The 790-nt window shown below is 63.2% G+C and overlaps 1 protein-coding gene across 1 annotated transcript; it reads left to right on the forward strand.

Moving 5' to 3' along the window:
• Positions 1 to 71: 71 nt before the first annotated feature.
• DQ04_23721000 (hypothetical protein) lies at positions 72 to 566 on the forward strand (the record flags this gene model as incomplete). Its single annotated transcript, XM_009318183.1, has 1 exon — positions 72 to 566. One exon carries the CDS (start codon positions 72 to 74, stop codon positions 564 to 566), a length of 495 nt encoding a protein of 164 aa, XP_009316458.1.
• Positions 567 to 790: the final 224 nt, after the last annotated feature.

The following is a 790-nucleotide window of genomic DNA, read 5'->3' on the forward strand; positions in this document are numbered from 1 at the left end:
CCCGCCACGCCAATGCGGCCCTTGAGACAGGGCAGTCGACGACGCGGCAGCTGCAGGTGCAGGGGGAGCAGATGGAAGTCATTAACCGCGCGCTTGACGATGTGGAGCACGAGCTGAACGTCAGCGACCGCACAGTGCGGTCAATGTCGTGGACCGGCAAAGTAAAGAACTGGTTCACCTCGAAGCCGCGGAAGCCGCAGAGTTGCGCCGGCGCCGGTGGCACAGCGGGCTCTGGCTCCGCGTCCGCGCCGTCATCATCATCACCATCAGCCGCCCCGCCCCGTCAGCAACGGCAACAAGAGCCGCGGCGCGTGGGAGAGGCAGGCGGCGGCGGCAGCAGCAGCAGCAACGGCGAGACCGGGACGAGCAACGGTCACCTCAGCAAGGAGGAGGACAAGCTGCTCGATACGCTGCTCAACAGTGTGGGCGCCATGCGGGAGCAGGCATCACTGCAGGGCGAACTTCTCGCGGGACACAACCGGCGCCTGGACGAGATGTCTGCAAAGACCGATGCAGTTCGCGGTCACATGGAGCGCACTGACCGCAGCGTGAGGAAGCTCCTCTAAAGGAAGGGTGGGGGGGACCGCTGCGTTGCCGCGCATACCGGCGTCCCCCCACGTGATATAACGAAGTGCCAACAGGCACGTATTGCTGATCCATTGCCTGCGCCGCCAGCATGGATGAGCTCCCGGTTTTCGGCCGGTGAGCTCGTTGTTTTCAATGCCTTCATCTCACTCAGTGCACGGCCTGGTTTGTGGCAGTTTTATTTTGTTGTTTGCTTTGTGGCTGG

This window comes from Trypanosoma grayi, assembly GCF_000691245.1.
Source record: "Trypanosoma grayi strain ANR4 Tgr_2372_V1, whole genome shotgun sequence".
NCBI lineage: Eukaryota > Euglenozoa > Kinetoplastea > Trypanosomatida > Trypanosomatidae > Trypanosoma > Trypanosoma grayi.